This window comes from Cupressus sempervirens, chromosome 5, assembly GCF_028749045.1.
Source record: "Cupressus sempervirens isolate cs-2001-9-10 chromosome 5, ASM2874904v1, whole genome shotgun sequence".
In the NCBI taxonomy this organism is placed as follows: Eukaryota; Viridiplantae; Streptophyta; class Pinopsida; order Cupressales; family Cupressaceae; genus Cupressus; species Cupressus sempervirens.
The window spans coordinates 390,441,793-390,466,649 of record NC_143122.1 but is presented as its reverse complement, the minus strand read 5'-3'; the positions used below and the strand labels follow the sequence as shown (position 1 = coordinate 390,466,649).

At 32.2% G+C, this 24,857-nt stretch overlaps 1 protein-coding gene across 1 annotated transcript; it reads right to left on the bottom strand.

The window, feature by feature from the left end:
- Window positions 1-6,468: 6,468 nt before the first annotated feature.
- Window positions 6,469-11,126, bottom strand: LOC149556438 (copper transport protein ATX1-like). The gene is made up of 3 exons (XM_089785869.1): window positions 11,013-11,126; window positions 7,143-7,218; window positions 6,469-6,770 (listed from the first exon to the last, which is right to left on the bottom strand). Exons 1-3 carry the CDS (start codon window positions 11,019-11,021, stop codon window positions 6,637-6,639), a joined length of 219 nt encoding a protein of 72 aa, XP_089641995.1. The 5' UTR covers window positions 11,022-11,126; the 3' UTR covers window positions 6,469-6,636.
- Between the last annotated feature and the right edge of the window lie 13,731 nt (window positions 11,127-24,857).

Here is a 24,857-nt window from a genome sequence, read left to right as displayed (position 1 = left end):
ATTTTAAGGCCCTCAAAAAGGGGGGCCACACAAAGAAGTACTATTTTTTAGTAAAACCATAACATAGTGTCTAGTGTGGCCCCAATAAATGCTAAATCTTTCTTTTCAATTATTTAACCACTCTAGTCAAAAATTACCTAACACTATGTAGCTCATCCTATTTTTTTCAACTAATTATTTAATGCATATTTTCATTTTTTAAATTTTTTTAATTGGACACATCTTGAAAATGTGAAATATTTGTGTGCACCCTCTAGAGATCATTGAAAACTAATAAAAACTCAAAACTCTTTTTTAAGTGTGTATAGTGGAGTCTAGTTTATAAAAAACTAACTTGTTACAAAATTTGATGAGTGAGACAAAATCTAGCCCCTAAATACTACACGTAGGTTTCTGAAAAAATGGACATACATTTAAAATAAAATACAATTGAAAAGCATAAAATTTTCTAAATGAAAAATAAACAATATGGTTAAATAGCTAACACAGAGATATACAATATCATGTAACCTGAATTTCTTGATAATAAACCATGAGGAAACCTAATGGATTGCACACAAACAAATTTAAGAACTTTTATATATTGGCTAGAAAACATGTCTCAAACTTATTTGATTCCAATCCTTTGGCCTAGATCTCTAAGGAAAATCCAAGCCTTGGGCTTGGTGAATTCCAATGCATTATGAAGCACACTCACTCTAATCACCCTAAAGTGTGAGGGAACCATAGCAAGAGTGCACTATCAAAATGTATTGGATTAAATAGTGTGTGTGCTCTATAGTGCATGCAACTTATGTGGAAATAAAGAAATACTAGAACACCCTTTTAAATAGGGAACACTCATGCCAATTTCACCACTGGGACATATACATAATATGTAACATTTAAGTAGAAGTTGATACTTAAGTTTCATTTATTTATATACTTTCAAGATGTTTGAGAGTGGATCCAGCTTCATAGGAGTTAAGATAAAGATTCTAGACTTTGAGGAGTTTTTTTTATTAAAAAAATAGTTAGCAAAATTGCAAGTTTCAACACATTATCTTTAGCATGATTTATAGTGGACTATCGATTATAACCTTGAGCCCTTGATTTATGCAAAATAATTTTAGGATTGTTTCTTATTGTATTTTTATCCTCTCTCTCTCTCTCTCTCTCTCTCTCTCTCTCTCTCTCTCTCTCTCTCTCTCTCTCTCTCTCTCTCTCTCTCTCTCTCTCTCTCTCTCTCTCTCTCTCTCTCTCTGTGTGTGTGTGTGTGTGTGTGTGTGTGTGTGTGTGTGTGTGTGTGCGCGCACGCACATGTGTGTATATTTGTCTCCCTCACCCTCCCTCTCTCCCTACCTACCTACTACCTACCTACCTTAGGACACTTTACCATATATCTTATGGTTCCTAAAGGGTCCAAATGGTTCATAAGGAATCCTAGGACCCCTTACCATACACTAGTGTATGGTAAGGGGTCTTAAGTGCTCCTAGAACATATTAATGTGTCCTACAACCCTTTAAGACCTCTTAGAACCCCTGAAGACCAATGTATGGTAAGAGGTCTTAAGGTGTATCAAGACACATTAATGTGGTTTAGAACCTCATATAACCCATCACCATGCATTAGTGTATTGTAAGGAATTATAAGGGGTCTTAAGGGTACTACAATACAATAATGCATTTGTGTATCTAGTAAGGGGTCCTAAAGGTTGTAAGGGGTCCTCGAACTCCTTAACAACTCATGTCAAAATGCTGAAATTAGAGCAAGTGGTGCTAACAGGTCATTAGGGGTCTTAAGACACATTGATCTATCCTAGATCCTCTTATGACACTATAAGACCCCTTACTATAGATTAGTACATGGTAAGAGGTTTTAAGGGGTCTTAAGGGCTCCTAGAGCACATTAATAATTCATAAAACCTCTTAAGACCCCTTAAGGCCCTTTACAACCCATTGATACCACTTACCATGTATTAGTGTATGATAAATGATCCTAGAGGGTCATAAGGGGTCTTTGGACACATTAATGTATTATAGGACCATTTAAGACCCCTTACCACCCACTAATGTATGGTAAGGGTTCTTAAGGGGTTGTAAGGGTCTCAAGGGGTTATATGACACACTAATGTGTTCTAAGACCCCTTATGATCCCTTAGTGGATAGATTAATGTATGATAATGATTACTAGGATCCCTTATAACCCCTTAGTTATACAAAAAATGCTTCATGAACTATACACATAAAGTCTAAAATAAAATTTTAGTTAAAAGATGTAATTTAGATTTGCAAGATCATGAAACCTTAGTTAAAATTTAGGTGACGAAAGGTTGAAGAAAAACTCTAGTCATAAACAAGGATAAAATAATTCCTATTACATGAAAACAATTAATGTAGGTCCATTGAAAATCATGATCACACCAATTTTCTTCCTTGTACCATGCTTGTGAGATAATTATTTACATAAAATATATAATTCGTAGTAAAGTAAAAAAGGTTCAATTACAATCCAGGAATAACCATATTAGAAAAGAACATATGATACACATCAACAAATATTGTCTTTCTTACAAGACAAAAGATGATAATTCATAGAAAATAAATGCAAAATTATTGTTAACCAATTAGATTAAATCCCAAGAAAAATTTATAATTTAACTCAATATAAGGAGCCTAGGATTTCCAATCACACTAAGTACCACTCAATGTTTTAGTTATCTCCACTTGGTTCTCACACTAAACCATCCAAAAAATAGACAATAAACCATATTGTTCAGGGCATGTTTGGTTGCTAGAATAGGGATAGGAAATTAGGAATATGTTTTTTATTCTCTGTTCTATGCACCAAATTAGGATAGGTAATATGAATACATATTCCCATTTTGCCCCTAAAATGAGCATATATCCATTCCAAAAAAATACATTTTATTGGAATAGTTATTCCTATTCTCATTTTTACTTTCTGCATACTCAATTTTCTCAATTATGTCGAGAAGAGCCATGAGATCTATCTCGAGCACCACTACTGAGTGAGGTTGCATGAATTGGTTTAGAGTCAACTCTTTATTATTGAGGACTTGCATTATGGCAGGGTAAGTACTTTTGTTTAGCTCGTATTTCTATTTCTCAATGTTCTCCCTCTTGTAAGTGACTCCACAAATAGTTACAAGTTCTTGTATGATTTTCATACAAAGTACAAAGGGATTTCAATATCCTCATCCATTCACAGTACAAACTATTTCAACACCTAATTAATCCTTGCAAGGGTGTGGAATATCTCATAAATAAATTGGGTTTGCGAGTTCGAGAAATATCTGTTAAGGTCTGCTGCAAATCCACTTGGCCTCTGGTAAAACATCAATTTCTTCACAATATTTATGATCAATTTCATCATCTTCTTTTCCTAACCCTTCATTCTTCTCGGTGCTCCAAGTAACCACTACTCATCCTACTATTGTACATTTATTTTGCATTCTTATATTTCTTGCTCTAATATTTCTTTGGCTGTGATATTTTGAAGCAATTCTCATTTCTATTTTGTCTAACCAAATAGAGGGATCAAATTCCTCTTCTAGAATAGATATTCTAGAATAGAAATTCTCAATTCTTAATTCCTATCCCACAGCCAAATGAGCCCTAACTTTGATCCATTTCTAGGATCTTAAAAAAAAACCAATTCTCACATTTAATAAGAGTACCCAAACATTTTAGACTCTTTAACATGCAACTTTTGCAAAGTAGAATCCAAACTTAATAGTTTGTAATATATTCATTTTCAATAGGAAACAATGTTTTTCATTATCCTCTCAATTCATGTTTTTTATTAAGGATAAAACATTTTTTTAAAGGGGACCCGAAACCCCAATTATTTTATGGAAACAAACGAAATTAAAGTACCAAAATGAAACAGTGTTCTGACTAGCAGGCACACCCATGTCCATTACCAACAAAACTTGGCAAAAACTAGCACCAAAATGAACAATAGTAGACATGTAACAAACAAACAACCTAACTAGATCAAAAGAAACCAAAAAAATAGACAACATCAAGGAGGAAAATGCTAGACTAATTCTTCCACCTTGTCCTTCAGCTTTTGTTGAATACTTTTTATCTTCTCCATGACTCAATTGATGTCTTTCTAATCGGTCTTAGTCTCTTTCTTTTGCTTCTTCTTGGTATTGGAGCACATACATTTTTCTAGGCCAACTTTCACATCTTCCTTAGATCAACATTCTCTAGGTCATGTACCAGCTTCACCTCCTTACCTTGGTCTGAATGTTTTAGCACCATGTTCAAACAATCTGTCAAGGAAACTAGAATTTCCTGACATCTACTTAGAACATCCTTGGTCAATCTTTTTCCATTTTTTAAGTCTTCATCCTCATTTCTTCAATTATCCTCATTTCTTCAATTATCCTCATTTCTTCAATTATCTCCTGGTTCCCCTACTTCTAATTAACCTTCTCCTTCTTAACTCTTTCTTTGCACTTTAAATTCAACTTCTTGAGGGAGTGAAATGTCCATTTATCTAGTCTAAGTGAATAAAGGGAGATCACTTTCGCAGTTTGCAGAACCCTGTGAGGAGGATCGATGACTAAGTCATTTATATCATCTCTAGCCAAGTTGACATTGAATTCTTCCTCGTCAACAATTTGCAACATAGAAATTCTCTCCTTCCTCTTCTCTTTTTTAGCCCAAAGAGCTTTGTCCCTTTTCTCAAATTATTTCAGAGAAGGCAAAATGCCTTTGGTCTCCTTTCCATCCACATCTTTCAGAGAGATATACACATTGTGGTCTATTAACTCATCATAATCAACAAGCCTAATGGCTTCTCTAGGTACATATCTCAATTCATATTATTGTCATAGGTACATATATCTTAAAATATTTATTTTCGCATATTTTCAATCTTTTTGAAAGTCACTATATATGTATAAACACATTTATTATAATCATCAAAGTCAGAATTTGAAAATAATTTAATTTATATATTAAAAGAATAAGTAAAATCAGCTTACATTTAATTTATAGAAAATTTGAAATCATTTATGAACAATGTCACCATTAGATTAGTCCCATATGAACATCTCATTTAGTCATTTTTTTTATCTAGCCAAATTCAGTAATCTAGATTATCATAATATGCTCAAAATTAAATTATCCTAATCACAATCCCACTATCCATGTAAGTAGTATAATATATTGTAATCATGTCTAAAATAAGAATGTGCAAAACAACATGTATATATGTCTAAAATAGGTTGCAACATGCCTCACAAATATGCAAGATATTTTTAATTATTACTATTCAAGTTGTATAGCCCTATTTTGGATCTATACAACACTCACTATCAATTTGTAGAATTAGACTTTGTGCTTTAGTTCATAAAACTCACCTTTTTTACACATTTCTAAATTTTATCTACAATTACAATTTGTTTCTAATTGATCTCACAAATAAAATGATACATAACCAAATATTAATATTGTTGTTAATGTTACCTTTGTTACTAGGAAAAACCCTTTGAGTTCGTGCATATCAATAGTCTTTTTCATGATAAAACCACGTAGAAAACAAGGAAGAAGCTACCACAAATACATTGAAATTTGTTATTATCTTGAGCATTTCTAGAAGTTCAAGGACCAGGAAATTTATTTATGGTTCCCGTGCATCTCTGCTGTGTAAACTTTGTAATTGTTTCCCATAAGAGTGAGAGTGGAGAAGAAGCATTTGTAACGAGAATTGAAATAGAGAAGGCTTCTTATGCCAATTTTAAATTAACAGGGCTGCCATGTTTTTATCTCATATGGGGAGCATTGTTTACACTTAATCTCATTTAAAAGATTAAATAATTGTGTATCTTAGATCAAATTCAATCTTATTACAAAGAAAACACAAACTCACATTCCATTAGATAGGCAAGATTTGCAATAGCTTCGAACTTAGCTGATGTTTAACTCAAGATGGGGTAGAGAAATTACCACAGTTTTCAAAGCTTAAATACCTCAAATCACCATTTATGCATGCTTTTGGAGGTTCCTTCATTGTACAAGTTTCTTTAAGGATACCAAATTCAAATGTATAATCAAGATAAAAGTTTCAGATATCATGTAAATAAAGACATGTAAATACATTGCTTTATATCCTTCTTGAAGGATAGAAAATTCAAATGTCTACTCAAGACACAAATCTCAGAGATCTTGTAAGTAAGGACATGAAAATTCATGCAAACTATCATATATTGGAGACAAACTAAGATAGCATTAGTTTCAAATAACCTAGATACAATAAAAAGACCATTTGTACTTAATACGAAAGAAGTAGCAAGTAAAGTTTCTGCAATAACGAACAAGGTCACTAATTCAAGTGTACAATTAACACACAAACTTCAAACATTTTGTAAATAAAGAAATATGAAAACCATGCGAAGAAACTTATCATCATAGAACACTTAGCTAGAATCAGAATTTCTAAAACCTTAGATCTGCTCTAAAAAAATCTCTATTTAGTACGAAGACGCAGAAAGTATAGATCAAGGTCACTAAATTGATTACAATCTTATTCTAGATGCATCTCATGATAATTTCTAAGATATACTCTCGGATATCATATCAAGCATTAAAACTGCATATATTTTATTGTCACTTTGAAGTTTACTTCCCTTCCTCTGGCCAGAAGCTTGTCTCCTTGCCAGCTTTTGTGACAGTTTGCAGAACTATCTCAGGCTTTATATTTCCTTTCACTGTCACTTTTTGGTCTTGCAAGTTTACATCATATGATTCGACCCCTGAAATCAACCAGAAAGCTTATTGATTAGAATAATGGAGGAAATCTAATTAATAATAGACTGAGAGTTAGGACAGACCACTGCTATTGGTTATTTCAATGCATTACCAAAAAAGAAAGGATAAGTTGAGTAACATTTAAGGTCTACAGTGCTGAGAAACCATATAAGGTCTACACTTTCTGTATGGCTCTACAATATCTGAGAAAATAAGGCATCAAACTGTGCTACTGTTATTCAGGACATATTTACCCTGCTCTTATGAGGATTTCAAAGGAAAAAAAAGGAAATTGAACTTTTCAATGTGATTTGGTCCAATTCAAGTCTAAAGTTATGGTTAAACAGGCACATTAAAGTAAAAGTGCTTGACAATACCTTCCATTTTGCTGAGTACTCGCTTTACAGCTCCAACACAACCTTGACAGGACATAGCAACCTTCAATACAACTGTCTGCAGTGCAACAATTTTATCTTCAGGGGTAATGGCAGAAAATCAAGAAGAAAGATGTCATGTTTTATACTCGACTATTATACAAAGTTCAAACACAATGAAAAAACTCCAGAACCAAAACTGTGAATTTAAGTTTTACTATACCAAACAGGACTATGACATTTGAGGTAAAGATTTCAGTCTTCAGACCCTATCATATTGATTTAGTAACTCCAAGAAGAGAGCTTCATGGAGTGGGACCTGAGGTGCAGCTCATATTTTCAATGTATGGGTGATTTCATACAAGATTTCAAAATGTATCTGGAGAGGAAAACTGGATTGCTGAACTCAAATAATTAGAGTAACCTTTTATTGGAGAAATGTTTGTAAGGGTGATGTAGAAAGGGGCCTAGAGGTCTGATGTACATCCATAGTTTTTTTGGGATCTTTTCTGACAATTGGCTACCTTTTGGTGAATTTTTTCAATTTTTTTTAAAGAAATTATGCAGGAACAGGTTTATTCTCAAAATTATATAAACTTGGAAGGGAGGAGGTAAATTTTATTTGGCATGGCATTATTTTGAAGATGACTACCTAAAATTATTGATTGTTTCCCACAGAGAAAACTTAGTAGGTCCCCTTCATCAGGACTACTGCTTAACCATCATCATTACTGCTATCATTTTTTAGCCAATCCCCTTATATGTAATGCCTGAATAAAGCATGACCTGAAAAAGGCAACTTCCATGTAATAATTTGTTTAGAATAGGTCTTCTAATCTTCAATAACAAAAACAGAAAAAATATACTACAGAACAGGATAAATGTTATCCAAGATGTCATAAAATTGATCCTCTTCAAGAACAAAATTATATTGTTTATTTTGAAAATGTAGCATTAACAACAGCATTCTATTTGAGACTTGGATGTGTAGAATAATTGACAAATTTGACAATCTAACTGAAACCATCAACCAGAAACTATTTGTTTATCTGACAAAACACATCAATTAGTGCACGGAAATATTAAATCTAAAATCCTCTAAAGTGGTCAAAATAATTCTTAATTCATTTTAAATTACAACTTCTGCTGGATCATTTTGCCGCACAACTATGAACCAAGAAAACATTAAATACATGAACAATAAACCACTAAAACACAACACACGCAAGATCTGAGGATCTTCCTGCTGTGAAAACTCCAGAGGATTACAACTAATAGTATATCTGAAATACACATGCAAACATAGTCACACCCCTTTTCTTCCGGAGGAGGAAGAAAATAAGTAAATTTCCTCAAGGTGTAATCACCCAAAAGGTTTTCATCATCATCTTGCACCATTTTCAGTCCAATATGTCTTGTTACTTGGGAAAACAGAAAGAAAAATGAACCAAAACTTAAACTTCATCACACTGAATGCTAGTTCACATTACTGAGAATCCTTAGTGGACCTTACAAATCAAAATTATAGGCCATTGGAAAGAATTAACTTTTGAAACCTCTACTGCAGATTTTGTCAGTGGGTATCTGTGTCGCACAACTGTACACAACTCCAGTTCTGACAAGGATGAAAAAAACAAGCATATGGTGGAACTGAAGAGACACAATAGAGAAATATAAAAGAATCACAAAAGTAATAATGTAAGGTGCTAGAACTGAATTAGGCTAAGAGCAACTTGTTTATGTAATACAAGATTACAATCAAAGAAATAAAGGTTCAGCTGCTGCAGTTTTGGTTTTCCTTTTGTTGTGCAATATCTTTATTTTCATTGACTAAACTTCGATGTCAAGTATACGTTTTTGTCTTTCCTACATGTTTTTTAACCTCGATGAACATAGGAAAGTGTGGATGACACTCTTTTTACTGATATATCTGTCCTGGAGTGAGAGTTATGAAAATCCTGCCATCATTGATTGCATAGTCTTGTTTATAGTTTCCTTAATCAGTGCAATCAACTTCAAGATAGTTCTTTGGCAGTTTCTCCAAAATGTGGATAGTTCCAAACCATCTTTAGTAGTAACAAACATCATGATGTTTCATTTTTCAGGCCAAACATATGTTTCAAATGCTTGTAATTAAATATCAACCACAATGTAAAGGTGAAGTCAACAACCCAAGGCATAATGAGCATAAATAAAGCAATTGAAAGTTAGACCAAGAAGTCCATCATTCAAATTGGCTGAGTCCAATCTACTTTGGCTGCATGTGGTCCAAGTGTTTGTATGCAAGTAAGTGACATTTGAAACAGTAATAAATCAACTGAGCTATCTTTCACAAGATATGAAGCCAGAAGATTAATACATAAGGATGAAAATAGAATCAGTTGCTAAAAAGGAATTGAACCCTGCATCACACAGCCAACTCACAGATCATAAAGCAAGGTGTAAAATTCCAGTGGTTAGCTGGATGAAAGCTTTCATCTAAAAGAAACAGATACTAAAATAGTCAAACATGGACATTGGAGAAAGCTCATTGTTTCTCCATGTTCGAAAGAACTTCTAAACAATTTATGATGAGGCAAATCATTAATGACTTCAGGGCAACAGGGACCAAAATTTTGCTTCTTTAAAACAATCATCCAAGAATCATGGGCACTTTGCACAAATGGTTAACATAATGCTTCAGGATAACATCTTATGAGAGGTTTCTATCAAACATTTATTGTGGCCACAATGTGCATCCAAGACGAAACTGCTACTAGTCCCCTGATTAGTAATGTTTTGACTCTTAGGAACGTCTTATGTAGATATATTTTCTTGGTCTATAAAATGATTCTGATGAGAAGAGGGATAAGAAGCTGTATAGCATATCTGACAAAGAAAAGGATATTGCAAAAAGCATGGTAAGTGCAAAATTACAACATGTAATACAACTCACCCAAGAGATCAAAGGCTACCCCTACTTAAAAAGAAAGATATTTGTGTTTAAATTGTAAAATTTGTGATAGGAAAATGTCTGCAGGTAAAGCTATATACAGTTTCGTATCAGACTCTAAAATTTATGCCATGGACAGTGAATATGTCATATTTTTGTCCTTGTTTATTTAAGAAATTAGCATAAACACAACAGCCTTCTATTTGGACTCAGGCATGTAAAAGCATTAAATGAATGAGGTCAAATATGTAAATATGATGCAAACTATCAATTTGTTATCTGATAAAAAATCATCTAGCAACACACTAAATCTGGGTTCTAGGAGCCTGTAGCAATATGGTACATGCAAACAAGACAATTCAGCATCTAAAATCCTACCTTCATTTTAAAATTGCTAACTTGTACCATATCATCTTTGTTTCCAAACTTTGAATCCAGAAAAGAACTTAAAAATATGATTACTAAAATTGCAATATCGTATCCAAATAATTCTTGGTCCTGGTTATCTAAAATACACACACTCAGCCAGACAAGTTCACAAAAAGGAAAAGAGAAGGTTGTCTTGGTCTATCATACCCCATTTTCAGTATGTATTGTTTTTATAAGAGGCAAAAGTTGAAAATGTTCAAATTAAAAGTACGCCATTCATTCCCATTACTGACAATCTCAACTATGCCTCATGAATGTAGATATCCCAATAAAACTTCATTTCTTTCAATTGGGTATCTCAAAAGTTCAGCAAAATTCAAAACATGGACACTTAAGTTCATTACAAATTCAACAAATAAAACCACCTCTTGAACTCATTCAATAAATAAAACCAAGAAACTTTAAAAGAAGGAAAAAGAAATGATAATCCGACTTACAGAACCAGAAAGCAAATTCACATTTAAAAAAAATATATGAACAAAATAATAAAACAAAGGAAGAGGTAATCACACCTCGGCCATTGCAACTGTGGATAGCTAGCAAAGAATAAGAGCACTGCAATTTTCGATGGTCTGAAATAAATTAGACAGACTTCTCTATTTATAGTACTCCCATGTTGATTTTGTTATTCGGAATGTTCTTTTTAAGGCCATACTTTTGTAGTGATTAAGTAGGCCATGTGGTGGGAATCTGTTTACCATTGCGTCATGTCACTTCTATAATAAGAAAAGAAACAAGAATTTATGCTAACTAGATGACAATGGATTTTAAGGGGTAAATATATATGGGAACATTTTTAAGTTCAAATATTGGTAGATTTTTTCAATAGTGATAAGATAAATGTTATAATTTATATTTTTAAGTATTTGATCTTGTATATGTGAGGAATAAATGGGTCAAAAGATAAGTATAGAGATGGGAATAAAAAGTATTACCTCACTAAGGGCGCTCTATTATTCAAAGGGGAATTAAATGTTTGTGAGAAAACTTGAAGAATGATGCAATAGAACAAGTGACTATTATTAAATGGATTGATATTCAAGTTAGAATTATTTAAATTATTCCATCATTGTATAGCTTGTAGATTAAATAAGCTGATCTGAAATCTTATTAGTGCTACTAGAGATTGGTGGAGGGAATTATTTGTACCAAAATGTAATCTTTCTTTTCTAAATTGGGTAGGTATTTAATGAAGTGTAGAAATTTTATTAATTTCAATGTGATCTTCCTTTTCTAAATTGGGTAGGTGTTCAGTAAAGTGTACAAATTTTACCAATTTCATTACTAGATTAAGCACATTTAAAAGTTGTAAAAATAATTCTATTTTGAAAAAGAGGATGTATACATTTGTAATTGAAACTTTGAAATTTTGTGCTTTGATTTTGTTGTAATAAACATTTAGATTCATTTGAAAACCCTTTACTAAGATTTTATTGTAGATTTAATCTTTTCTTAATAATTCTTATTTCATACATAGTTTGAAATTTGATTAAAGCTTTTTGACTAAAAAAAAGTATTTCAAAGATTTTAGTTGCTTGTTCAAATATAACCCATTCACTAAGTTCAAGATGAAATAGAGTGCATGTACAAATTCACTTAAATTTTAAGGAGCACAAACAGAGTTTCAACAAGATTTTCAACTTAGAGATTCAAACTTAAATGATTTTAGAATATAATAACACAACTCAATGATTAGTCTTTATCAAACAATTACTTACACTATGTAACAAGTCCAAATCCCTTCATTAAGTTATAATACATGTGTATTGCTCAATTAGAGATTAAATAAAAGAAGAATTGTTGATTTCTAATTTATTTATATTTTAAATTCTAAGTAACTAAATATACTACTCTAGATATTTTCTTAAAGTTAGATTTTTTATGTTTTTCTTTTTTGAGATAATAGGAATTTTGAGAACTTAAGCACTTATTATATATATATGTGGTTCTTAAAATTGATTGATAATATTTAATTTGTAAAATTAAAAAATATATATATAGTAAGTCATAGTACAATGTACTTGTAATAGTGAATTGGAAAGTACAAAAGAATAAGAGTACAAACAATCTTTTGACATAAATTAAAAGAGTAATTAACACCATAAGTTATGAGGTGGGTTGTTTGTGTCCACCAATTTTAACATATAGGTATGATAATACAAAAGTCCCCAACAATCATAATATCAGCTATCTTGAAATGAATGAAGCTAAAGAACATATGAAATTTCCAAAAGTTGGTACAAGAATTAGAACATAATAAGTTATGTTACAGTTTAATATTATTTATTAATTTTAATATCTAAATTATTATCTATCAATTCCAATATTTGAAAACCAAAGTTTATAAAATATTTTAAAGATAAATTATGTTGTTCCACAATCATACAACATTGACATAAATATTAATGTTTTTCTATTTTTTTGTTGACTATTTCAAAGATAAATTATGTCGTTCCACAATCATACAACATTGACATAAATATTAATGTTTTTCTATTTTTTTTGTTGACTATTTCATAAGATGTCTACTAAATTTATTTAAGATTTACAAATGTATATAAGCTAATTTGTTACATACATATGGCTAAAGTTAAATATAATAATTAATATAATTAGAACATTAATAATCTAAATACATAATATATCTTAATGTGTTTCCTCTAAAAGTTCATATTCTACTACTTTAACTACTGTTTGATTCTAACTTTAAAATAACCAATCAAATGCAGTTTTAAACAAATTTAATGAACAAATTATTAATCAATCTTATAATCCAAACTACACTCCACCATCACCATAGTATTATCTTAAAAGAGTATTTCCTAATTGACAGTATCTAACAAACAATACTACATTTTTATAAAAATAAATATGGGTCCATATTAAAGTACATAATATATTACATTTCAGTGCTTAATAGTAATTATTGATACGAAAAATGCATTCAAAATAGTAGATAGCCACGGACATATTCTAACGTTGATTATTCTTCCTATCTGTGGAAAATCGAAGTACTAATTCACTTGTAGTAATGTCATGCATGGTTTCTTGGTAGTACAAACTTGTACTAACACTTGGGTGTACTACAGAATACAACAATGATTCCACATGTATACAATTATCCTTATTTATTTGCATTGAAACTTTCTAAAGTACGTATATTTACAGGTCTCCATATTTTAGAAAAGATAAAAGACATGAATGTTTAGAAGTTACAGCAATGCTGTATAATTTCTACAACAATGTTTAACATTAGTTTTAAGCTATCTGTCATTATTATCCATAGTCATGTAACTGAAGCAAAGCAAATGTTAGAAATCTTTTTAGTACTTCTATTGTGAGCAAATTTTTTCTTTCCTCTCTCTATTGAACTGAGTTAAAAATCGCATGCAGTCTAAATGCTCAATATTTTTATGGATTTGATTTTGTAGTTTTAAGTTTTAATATACGGGAATTATCAAATGAAAAACAATCAAAAGATATAGAGCAACCTCATTCAAGAGATAAATATAGATATGGAAATATCAATGATAAAAAAAAGTACACGATCAAATTTAGAAAAAAAACTATTTCAAGCGATAAATTGTGACAATCTAATCATACTACAAAATGTTGTTGAATGGTATATAGAAAATTTAGCTTCTTGAATTTTATATAGAATCAATTGTTATTCTTTTCTGAATTTGATGTGCAACTTTTTTACATCGAGTTTCAAATCACGCTCTATGATCCATCATCAGAATAAATTTAAAAACATAAAAAATAAATAAAAAATTGAAAGTTTTACCTAACTGATATGATAAGATCTAATTGGGTCAATTTAAAGTTACATTTTGCTCTGCATTGATATAACTGATGTAAAACTGCAAAGCAGTAATCATATCTAGCTGGTATGTTGTAACTTTGGTCGTTATAATTGAAATAAGCAGGATATCATTATGAAGCATTAAATCTTATGTAACTTTTACGTAGTAAATTTAAGCTTAGCTGAAATATGGTATGTGGTCGATCTAAAGTTGTGAAGTAGCAAATCTTATCTAAGATGTAATTTTGATCTCAGTTGCATAATATTCTTTGATCTAATTCTTTCATAAAGTTAAAGGGAAAGTAAGACAGAATTTTCAAGATAGATTAAGAGACATTTATTTTTTATAACTTTCAGAATTATCAGAAGTTGAGATTTGATAACAACCTTAGTGGAAATGTCTTGCGAGTTGTTTTATAGTTTTGATGTATCCGAGATTTATTTGAAACACAGATTAAATAGAACACAGCAGATAAATACTCCAAACTTGAGCACTGGAAATAGCAGGCCCATACATTCTATTCATAGTAAAATGGGTAATAAATATATAGAAGTTTCTGGAGTGTAGTTAGTTGGAATGTTAATGATTTTAGTTGAGGTAGACGGCTACACATGGTTCTCAAGACTTCTGGAGTTTTCTTTGGTCAGTGTTGACCATTGTAATTAACTTATGTTGATATTTCTCTTAAATTAATTATAATGATTATGTTAAATATCTATGCTAACTATCTAAATATCCTCCTATAATCTACATATGATGGGTCCTGGCCTAAAGCCTTGTTAGATACCCATTTACAATCAATTATCTCCTAATACAATGGTTGGAATGCACAAGAATCCTCCCTCGAATGAAAACCATGAGAGAATCATGCCAGTGCTCTTAAGCCCAAAAGATGTCAAAGAAATACAAACTTTGATTCACTTAAGGCCTTGGCGAAAAAATCAGCAATTTGGTCTTTTGTTTTGCAATATTGTAGATGAATCACTTCTTGTTGAATCAGATGTCGGATATAATGATGATAGACCTGGATATGTTTGGTTCGAGCATGAAACATTGGATTCTTTGACAATGAGATGGCACTTTTATTGTCACAATGAAGTAAAGCAAGCCCTACATGATTTTTCTTGAGGATTGATAGGATAGCTTGTAGCCAAGTGATTTCTTTCATTGCTTCATTTGTCACAGTATATTCAACTTCTGTAGTGGATAGAACAATGATAGACTATTTTTTACTGCACCACAAAATAGGACCTACACCAAGATAGACAACATAACCTGTAGTAGACTTACAATCATCTGCACATCCTACCCAATCAGAATCTAAATAACCAATAAGAGAAATATCTCCATGAGATGAATAATAGATACCCATTGTTAAAGTACCTTTCACATATCTTAGTATTATTTTAGCTGCTATCTAATGTGGGACTTTAGGTGAACTCAAAAATCTGGAAACTACACTAATTGCAATAGAAATATCAGGACAAGTATGTGTCAAATACACAAGACTACACACCAATTGCCTATAGAAGGTAGGATCAACATCTTCACCTTCCATGTCCTTGCTTAACTTCAATCCTAGAGAAACTAGAGTAGGCACACTCTTACAATCTTCCGTTCTAAACCTCTTCAACAAGTCTAGAGGATATATTTTGAATGCTTTTGATGGCGAAGAAGCTCCCCACGCTGCTCTTGTCACTTGCTTCACCTATGCAGAATGAGGACAAGCCTGTTATGCCCACAATACCAGTGCATGGGCCTTTGAAGCTCGAGAATCGTATGCCTGCTCCTGGCCATGGCCTTATCACTTTTTCCCTGAAATCACCTTTGGCCCCGATTTATGGGTTGTGCGGTGGTGCCCTAACCTCTCCTCCAGTTGATCCTGCTGGGTTGGCAGCTGAGGCTTGTACATCCGCCTTATCTTATGTAGATTTTGCAACTTACAAGGCTAACTTAGGTGGTCAGAATGTGAGGATGGGCTTCTCGATTGGCATTGGTGGTCTGCATGTGCGGTCAGGGTCTTAGGATGCTATGTTAGTTGCTATTGGCAACTCGTTGGTTTTGGAGTTAGAACCGAACATTGTTGAGGATATTTCTGAATAGTTGGATGGTTTCTCCTATACTACCGCTATTTTCCACTTCAAGGGTTTTTGGCCCTCCCTTTTGGACCTACATGCATGGATTGGTCATGTATGGGAACCCTTCATTTTAGGTATAGCTCAGATATACCTAGTTGCTAGGGGTTTTTTCATTGTGAAGTTTGATTCAACTGAGGATAGAAATGCTATTCTATGTCACGGTTTCTCTTGGGAAGAGAAATTTCCCTTGATGGCTAAACCCTAGTACAAGGATTTTGACCCATCAACGAAATCCTTCAAAAAGGTCCCTTTGTGGGTCAGGTTGCCAAATCTTCCCCTTCACCTATGGGTAGATTCTATCCTGGAGGTAGTGGGGAAGGCCCTTGGGGATTTTTTGCTAGTGGATTATGCATCTTCCAATGTGTATCACACCACATATGCTCAGATCTTAGTTGAGGTTTATATCTCCTAGTGATGGTTTGTTTGGCCTCTCTGATTGGATCTTAAGTTCAGTGTCTTGATTATGAAGGAATCCCTTTCTGATGTAGGAAGTGCCACAAGACTGGTCACCTTGTTGCTCATTGCTCCTCTGAAAAATCTAGACTGAAGAAGTCTCCTTCTTGGTGGAAGAATGTTTGGATGATCATTACACTATTCTCAAAGCCCACACTGTTGGGGATGGTGACTCTTCTTAGGACACTTTGGTGGCTACCATGACTACTGTCCTAGATGGCTCTCCTATTGCCCCTTCGTTGGAGACCTCTATTCTACCCTTGTCTATGGATGATTCATTTGCCAATGATTCTTCGGTGGAGGAGGATTTGTACTCCCTGTTCCCCATCCCACCCCTATTCTGGATGTTCCTCCTAGTCTTGTTGGGGGCCAGGACCCTGTACCCTCTCCTGCCCCCACCCTTGTCCTGGACTTCCCTTTTGGTTCTATGGGGGGCCAGTTGGCTTTGGGCTCTTCTCAGGAGATTATTATTTTTTTGAATTCCCCTGGGCTCCATTGTTCTATTTCTTTAGGGGATTGGATTGCTAAGGTAGCTAAGGTGGAGGATGGTTGGACTGCAGTAAAAAGAAAGAAAACTAGGCCATCTACTCCTCCTTTAGAAATGAATCTCTGATCATGCAAGGGAGGCTCTAAATCAAAGGGAAAATCGTGATGTATCTAGCCCTGCCCCCTTGCTGGATCTTTTCTTTTGGCTGGTGATAAGCTTTTTGTCACCTTGGTTGCCCTTAGTTTGGGGGGTGACTATTTCTATGTTTGTTTGTTGTACCTTTTGTTTATGCACTCATTGAAAATCTTTAGAATTGTACAAGGTTTCAGGCACCCTTCAGAACTTGTTTTACTTAATCAAAAACAAGTCTAGAGGATACTTTGTTTGAGTAAGGTAAATATCATCATCCTTTTGCCATATTTGTATGCCAAGAAAATAGTGTAGAAAACCAAGATCTATCATCTCAGATGTATCTTGCAAACTTAACATCATGTTATTGATTTGACCTATGTTATGTCCTATAATAATAAGATCATTGACATAAAGCACAATAATTATAATACCACCACCATCAAATTCCTTCACATACAAATTTGGATCATTGGGACTATTATGGAAGCCTTGAATTTGAAAATATTCATCAATCTTAACATACCAAGCCCTTGGAGCTTGTTTTAAACCATATAAAGACTTCTATAATTTGCAAACCAAATGTTATTTCCCTTGAATTTCAAATCCTTGTGGTTGAGTCATATAGATTTCTTCATCAATTTCACCATTTTCAAAAATGTATTTTTAACATCCATTTGGTGTAGAGGTCACTTAAAATGAGCAGCTAATGCTATAATAGCCCTAACAGTACTAATCGTTGCTACTGGAGCAAAAGTTTCTATGTAATCAATCCCCTCTTTCTGTGAATACCCTTTAGCCACTAGTCTTGCCTTATGTTTTTCAATACTCCCACCTGACTTGAACTTGGTTTTATAAACCCACTTATTGTTAACCACATTCTTGCCTTTTGGCAACTTTACCAATTCCCAAGTGTTATTCTTTATCAAGGAATCATACTCATTTTGCACAGCTTCTTCCTGTTCATGCTTTCCTTTGGCCTCTTCATATGTTTGAGGATCATTAGTCTTCATTATAGTGGTCATTAAAGCATAATTAATTTGATGAGTCCTTTGATAAATTTCTTGAATACTCTTGGTCTTTGGAGGGGGACTAGATTCTTGGGTAAGAGCACAAAGTTGGGTCGCAATTCTGTAGAACGAAACCTTTAAGAAATGGGTACTCGACTTGTTCAAAATTGAGTACTCAATTTTAAAAACGCAGTTTGGGCACCTGATCCATACTCAACAAATTGGGTACCCGATATTTTAAAAATCGAGTACCTGATTTCAGAAAACTATAAAAGCCAATTTTTTGGGGTTTTTTTGTTCATTTTTACTATTTGCAAAATGTGAGCCCGATTTTAGCAAGATACAGGAGCCCATTTTCAGAATTCTACTAACCCCATGTTGCTCTTTTTTGGTGTACCAGGTATTTTACTTTGTTTTCTATTGATTTATTTTCTTATTTTTCAATTTTACACTTTATAATTCTTTCAATTTATTAATTTTTTTCACTTTTAATATGTAAAATTGTAAATTTCCATTGTTAACAGTATTATCTTTAGATTATTGTATCTATTCATTTAAATACTTTCATATAATTTTAATTTTTAAAATTTGTAAATGTTCATTTAAAAATTATTATTTTAGATGTTTCAATGTATTTAATAAAAATTACAATGTTGAATGATTAGATAGATATAAATTAGATTGTTTAAACATGTAATTACATTCAATATTTTATATTTATTTCAACTAAATAGTAATTAATTATAAAATTAGTTTGTAAACCATACTACAAAGAAAGTAAAACTAACTATATTCCTAAGTCTAACCTCAACCCTGCCATAAATGCACAATAATTTAATCTAAACCCTAAACATAAAAGTAAGTATTTAATGTGTAATGCCCCACCAAGGGATCCAAACACAAAACTAAGTATTTAATGATTTTACTTATTGTATTGTACTTTGTGGATTGGAAAGGGATGATGTAATCTATTTTATAAATGTATATTCTTTCAACCTTTCATAGCCTATGACATGTACAATGGATGATTGTGCATTCTGAATTAATGCCAAGTGGTATTAGAAACAAGTGTATATTATTTAAATGGATTGAACTTGTAGTTATTCTTTCATGTGGATGTGTTATTTATTTTACTTCTAGTATAATTATTTAAAAATTAAATGTGACTCAACATCTTGGGAAATTTAAGGAATGTAATCTCTTATGTTTTCTTATGTATTATTGTATGTTATTGCTTACTTAGTAAAAATTTAGGTTTTTTCTTTGGATCCCTGGGCTAGGCATTACATAATGTGCTCCCTTACCTTAAAACCATATCTTTTTTAATAAAACTACACACTAACCATAAACATAGTATTAATCTTGATGTAAAATCTCACTCTCACCATAATTCTAAGCCTAACCCTAACACTAATTAAAATTTTAACCAAATTATTTAATTAAAATTGATAAACTTAATCCTAAGCCTAACCCTAATCATTAATAAACTTAATCCTAAATGTTAAACCCTAATTCTAATTGTAATTTCAAATCTTAAACCTAACACTTGATCCCTAGATAGGTAACCATAACAGTAGGTCCATAATGGAAAGTAATCTTAATCCTAGGTTTGAAAACTTTATTTAATGATTTTAAATTGGGTTGAAGAAATATTGAAATCTTAAATTAAAAACTATAAAATAGTACTTCAAGAAAAACTTATTTTGTACACTTATAATCTAATTATATTAATTTGTTAATATTTCTCTTCATAATGATATTTAAATATGATTTAAATATTCTTTTAATTTCTCCACACAATATGTAGGACTTAACTTTTCACCATAATTTATGTAGATAATACATTTTAATCGATATGGATTTTATCTTTAGATGCACGTGTTTGATTCTTTTAGCATGAGGTTTGTTCACATTGGACATAGCTAGAGTGTCATAAATTTGACAAAGAATCCAATCTTCCATAAGAAAGAAAAACACATGGACATCCAATAATATCTTCCAACTAAGATCTTGTTACCACCCTAACTATTACTACACCATTTATAGAAAACACAATTGTGATCTAGTAATCAAACATGAAGTTGCTTATAAGTAAACACCACTCTTTGATACACATTCTTGGTATCGTCCAAAATTTTCTCCTTAGGAAATGCAATGAGTAAAGCTCAATATAAATTTAAAGTGCTCCTTAACTCCTCATTTGATTGAATATTTGAGCATACAAATCTCCCATCATTATCTTTGAACCGTGACAACATATATGATATGACATCAAGTTAGACACAACTCCATCCTTTGTTAATATAAATTGTAATATAGTTAATATTGATATTTGGTACTTTGAGATTTCAACTATAATGATTAATAAAATTGGAAGGAAATTTATACTCCATAAATAATTATAAAAATCTTTCAATTTGAAAATACAAAAAAAAAAGTAATTTTACATTTATAATTTAATTATTTAAAGTATATTTACCAAACATTTGAAACCAAATTTGATCATTTAAAAATAAATTATTCATTTATTTTATGAATTGGTGTGTACATTCTATTAATAGGAAGTATAAGTACACATATTGGACGAGAAAAATATTGGTAGATACATGATCATAGCCTTTTATAATTAAGTCCAAAATAATTCATAAATTATAAAAGGCCATTAAGTCACAATATAAAAACCAACATAAACAATTGTTTTATGGTTCAAAAAACTTGTGAATATCACCTGAAGTGACACCATATCCGTGGAGAAGAAGAATTTGAAAACCCAAGGCTATGGTGTTAAGATTTGTGCAAGGAATTTCTCTACCACGCCCAATACCATTGATATCATTCCTTGATACCTACTATTCAAACCACATGTCATTTTTATTATTCATTTCTAGCCTCCACACCTCCCCTTTTCTTGGATGGAGGATTTTATAACACATAGAAGTGTACCTATCAAATATGGGAGCATGAGCCAAAAGCAAAACCTCTTCAACTAAGAGCTAATGACAAAGGGGTGTTCCCTTTGTCAAATTTACATCAAGCACAATTCAAACCTCATCTCTTATGATGTTGACATAGTGCACTCAAAAGTACTTGATCCTTAGTAACTTCACCAAATGTCTTTGAACCCATCGACAACCCCTCTTTCCATCATTAGGAAGAGAGAGTGCAAGAATAGAAAAAGAAGAAAGGAGTAATGCTAAAAACACAAAGTCAAATCCAAAAACATACACACATTTACTAATAAATTGTGGAAATCTAATAATTTTAATATTTTATATTCAACCATAATTTTTTTAATATTGATCCTTAATCATACAAATTTGCTAAGGCATAATCATAAACATGTTTATATAAGATATTTTTAGAATTGACATTTAAGTTGATTTAAATTAATATAGTTTTTTGGAGTATTATTTTATGATTAGGCTTAAATTTGGTATAATGTTCAATTAGCCTTAACATTAAAGTTTACTTAAATGTTTAACTTTATTTATTTAATTGATATGGTTTTAAAGATCTGTGCATTTATATTTAATTGATATTTTAGATTTATTTTATTAAATAGTAATTTTGTGATTTTTTATGTTGTTTAAACATATGTGTAGATTATATTTGATGGACCCACACCCACCCCCTCCCCCTCCCCCACCCCCGCCTCTGCTCCCTGCATCTCCACCTCCACCTCCACCCTCACCTCCATGACCACCTAGTCCTCATTGAGCACCTACCAGAGAGGATTTGTAGGAGAGCATGATGCATAATCTTAGCTACCTCATGCGAGATATTGAGACTATCAGGCATGAGGCCCACCCCCCTCCTCACCTACTATGCCTTATGGATGGCATGCAACGTGTTATTCCCTCTATATAGCATTTGGATTCTGATATTGATAGCTTTAGATTATGGAGGCAAAACATGCATGCCTTTTATTCAAATGGCCTATTGTATAGAGAGGCCCATAACCTCAAAATAGTTAAACAACATTTTAAAAGATATTTTGTAAATCCTAATATGGGTGAGGAGATTAACAAGAAGAAGCCTCACATTTCTATTAGATGGTGCACGCATCTGCATATATCTACACACTCTTGAGAGCAGTGGTGGATGGTATTTGACCATCCACCACATGCTAATCATGAGGTGCCCATGTACTTTCTAATTAGGAAACTATTGGCTAAGTTTGAATTGGGTTTGAAACCCAATAATTTTGATATTAGATCATTTCAAGGGGTTGGTCGAGGGATGCCTCAAGATAGGCCTGGGGCAAAGCTGAGCAATAGAATGAGAAATTGCATATGACCTCAACCTCTTGTGCCTCTTCCTGCACTAGTTGCCCCAGTGCCACACCATCATCGAGCAGTTTCATCTTCTCTTACCTCATTGAGTGCTCTCTAGAGCAACTTAGCAGAGTGGTGGATGCAAGTGAGAGATATTTGTCCACTTGAACACATTTGTACTAGTTGTGGAGATATATGTAGAGGCCCCCAAAGTAATGTTGATGCAGCACATGATGATCATTATGATTTTGATGATGACATATACACTGCCCATGGTGATGGTGGTGATGATATTGATGTGCCATCATTTTTTGACCTCATACAAGGAGAGCCCGGAGACAGTCAGGAGTAGCATGAAAAATTTTAACTAAAATTTAAATATAAAGTACATAATTATTTACTTTCTACATACATGTATAATTGTATTAACCATATTAATGTATGTTCATTTTGAAATAATAGAGGATGGATGATAATATTCCTCCTAGGAGGCAGTATAGTCTTTTTTTGAGACCTACAAATGTTGGCATCCCTCATACGGTATGCACTTTGAATTACACTATAAAAATGTACATTTGAACTCGAATGTAATAACATGTGCTCATATGTTCATTTCATCTAATTTTATAGGGATTGTTGGCTGCTACACAGTTTGATGTTAGTACAGTTCTTGATCCATTGACGACTGAGGCACAGCCTCAAATACCTATACGGTATGAACTTTTGACTCAAGTCAAATAATTTGTACTATTTTTATGTATGTACATTGTTATTAACTTACAATTTAAATAATTTATTCATGTTTTAATTTTATGTGTTTTAATTTTACGAATAGGAGATGGATCATACTTATCCATATAGGCCTTGGTATAGTTTATTTTCAACTCCATCTTTTGACCATGTGAGACATGCCAATGATCATCGTGCTAGCATATCTTTAGACACATCTCTGTGACAATAGGTACTACTCAAGTATATATACATGTTTTTATAGTGTATAAAAAATATAGTGTACAAATTATGTACTTTTTAGTTTATGTACTCTGTAATTCATATATATATAATTTTGACTCAACGTTTATGCATCCATAATTTTAGGACTATGTTGCCATGAGTGTTTTTGAGAGTATGGGACTAAGCCATATGGAGGCACCTACATCATCCTTTGAGGTCAGTATTGTGATTTATGTACATACATAGTTCATTATCCTCTTTATCAAATTTTAAAAATGTATGTATTGTAAATTACAAGACCTCACGATTGCCGCATTTGGTAGTTTTCATAGTTCACCTCCTCCCTTTATAGAGGGACACCCATCTCATGTGGTATTATTTTTATTATGTAGTGAATATGCATGTACATGATGAGACACGTCATGTTACATGGGATGATTCATTTGCCTCACAGGGTGTCCCACATGATGAGACAACTCATGCTGCACAGGATGATCCATCTGAGTCCTCTTCAGGTGGACTAAAGAGGATTGGAGATCAGATAGATTAGGTCTTTTTGGCACTTTTAGACTGTGTTTTTATGACACATTATTTATTTTGATACACTTTGTATTAGGACAATTAACTATATTATATGTATTTTTTGACTTCATAGATCATGTTATGACATGTTAGACCATGTACTATTTTTTTACGACTTCTTATCATGCTATTGTATGTAGTATATATATTATTATGTTAGATCATGTTGTAAGTATTCAAACCATTTTCTTTATTGTGACGTGTTTTATTCATGTTATGACACATTTTGTAAGTATATGGTACATGAAAAATAATTTTAACTATTTATATATACAAACATTAATTTAAACATGTTTGAATGTAAAAGTAATAGAAAAAAATAGGACATCATTACTTGAATTGACAATCAAAATATAATATCAAGTGCACACCTTTGATTTTCAAATAGAAGTAAACTCCTATTTTTAAATGTTTACAACATGTTTCACAATATATGTAAGACAATGTCAATAACATATTTATATAAGTGAACTCAAAATATAAAACTAGTTCAACACATTTCTTCAAATGAGGTCTTGTAAAAT